This window comes from Limulus polyphemus, unplaced genomic scaffold (assembly GCF_000517525.1).
Source record: "Limulus polyphemus unplaced genomic scaffold, Limulus_polyphemus-2.1.2 Scaffold3507, whole genome shotgun sequence".
Taxonomy (NCBI): domain Eukaryota; kingdom Metazoa; phylum Arthropoda; class Merostomata; order Xiphosura; family Limulidae; genus Limulus; species Limulus polyphemus.
Genome location: NW_013669117.1, coordinates 76099 through 78196, shown reverse-complemented (window position 1 = coordinate 78196; position 2098 = coordinate 76099). Strand labels below are relative to the sequence as shown.

Below are 2098 nucleotides of genomic sequence, written 5' to 3'. Positions count from 1 at the left end.
TAGTGTTTATACATTGACAAGGTAAGTGAACAGAGCCTAGATGGTCATGTTTATGTTTATACGTTGACAAGGTAAGTGAACAGAGCTTAGTTGGACATATTTGTGTTTATACATTGACTTGATAAGAGAACAGAGCTTAAGATGGAGACGTTAGTGTTTATACATTGACAAGGTAAGTGAACAGAGTTCAAATTGGACTAGCTTCTTTATATATATACTGATACATACATAAAAAGGTGTCAACACTTTAAATGTTAACTGTTCTAGACATTCATACTTTCTTAGAATACTTGTTTGTTATTTGGATATTTGTGCAATCTACTCCAAGGCTATCTGCACTTACCATTTTAACTTTGAGCTGTTAGACTAGCAGGAAGTTAACAGTACCCACACTGGTCTGACAAAATAGTGGGTTCTGATGGTTGCACTTATAACACACTCACAGCTTTAAAATAGGATTGCAATATTTTATATATTTATTTCAGTAATGAGACACTAATGTTGGACCCACAGATCCAAAGTCCGGCACACTAGCCACTGTATCATGTTCAGCCTACTTCCTTAGTCTTTCAATTTTGAAATTCAGACATAAACCCCTTTAACATTTAACTAATCAACAGACCAGAATGTAACCTATCCTTGATTCTTACTACACCTGTAGCTCATTTTAATAAATCAAACATTTCTTGTTTCATAAACAGATACCTGTTACCTCACAGCAAAAATATATTTGCATATTATGCTACAACAACAGAGAATTCTTAATATTCATAAATATAATCACACATTCAAAAAACACAAGCACACATATTTTAATTAATAAATAATTTATTTTAAAATGAATTCAATTATCAATTCTTGATTTTATAAATCTATCAAATTCTTCTCTTTATTAAGGACTTTATATCAGGTTTTTACAGAGACTTTGATAAAATTTGCTGTATTCGTCGAGTCTCTTCTTCTGTTGGTTCATAACCAGCATCCTCTAAACTTCTTCTAGTAGTATTATTTTTAACTTTATCTTCTGAATTTACTTCCTAAATCAAAGATAATAAGAAATATTTCTCGAAGTTAATAGTCAATCATGTATGGCAGGTTCATTAAATAAAACTAAATTTCCTAACCTTTAACTATTTAACAATAATTTTTTCTGTTACTATAAAATAATGCTTATCTTAAATCAAAGATAACTTATAAATATTGTAATTCCACACAAAAACCCTTGTTCTGGTTAGCCCTTTCTGACAAAAAGAAGCAAACTTAATATAATAAAATAATTTATAAATATAACCAAAGAGGGGTGAGATATCAATGAGAATAATTAAAAAACTGTTCCAGTGGATCTTTAGGTACAGTATACATATAGGTTTGAAAACTTTAATGGACTGCAACTGCCTTTTGAAAGAAAAGGAAACGACGTTTCAGCTTCTATACTAAGGTTGAGAATTTAATGGTTACACACATAGCAATCTCTTAAATTAAACATTCTTTCATCAAAGCAGATAGTGTTGTGTATTTTGGAGATTATATTAATGTTACTCATTCTGTGAGGATTAGTTTAATGTTACCCATTCTTTGGAGATTAGTTTAATGTTACTCATTCTTTGGAGATTAGTTTAATGTTATCCATTCTTTGGAGATTAGTTTAATGTTACTCATTCTGTGGAGATTAGTTTAATGTTACTCATTCTGCAAGGATTAGTTTAATGTTACCCATTCTTTGGAGATTAGTTTAATGTTACCCATTCTGTGAGGATTAGTTTAATGTTACTCATTCTGCGAGGATTAGTTTAGTGTTACTCATTCTTTGGAGATTAATGTTACTCATTCTTTGAGGATTAGTTTAATGTTATCCATTCTTTGGAGATTAGTTTAATGTTACTCATTCTGCGAGGATTAGTTTAATGTAACCCATTCTTTGGAGATTAGTTTAATGTTACTCATTCTGCAAGGATTAGTTTAATGTTACTCATTCTTTGGAGATTAGTTTAATGTTATCCATTCTTTGGAGATTAGTTTAATGTTACTCATTCTGCGAGGATTAGTTTAATGTAACCCATTCTTTGGAGATTAGTTTAATGTTACCCATTCTTTGGAG

General features: G+C 30.3%; 1 protein-coding gene across 2 annotated transcripts in view; it reads right to left on the bottom strand.

The window, feature by feature from the left end:
• Positions 1–220: 220 nt before the first annotated feature.
• The window catches only part of LOC111088304, a 15079-nt gene continuing 13201 nt past the window's right edge, over positions 221–2098 (bottom strand). The window contains exon 3 of one of the 2 annotated variants that reach the window (XM_022398009.1): positions 221–1037. In XM_022398009.1, the coding sequence (XP_022253717.1) occupies positions 915–1037 (123 nt within the window). In that variant the 3' untranslated portion in view covers positions 221–914. The remainder of the gene's footprint in view (positions 1038–2098) is intronic. The other variant, XM_022398008.1, reaches the window with a different exon arrangement.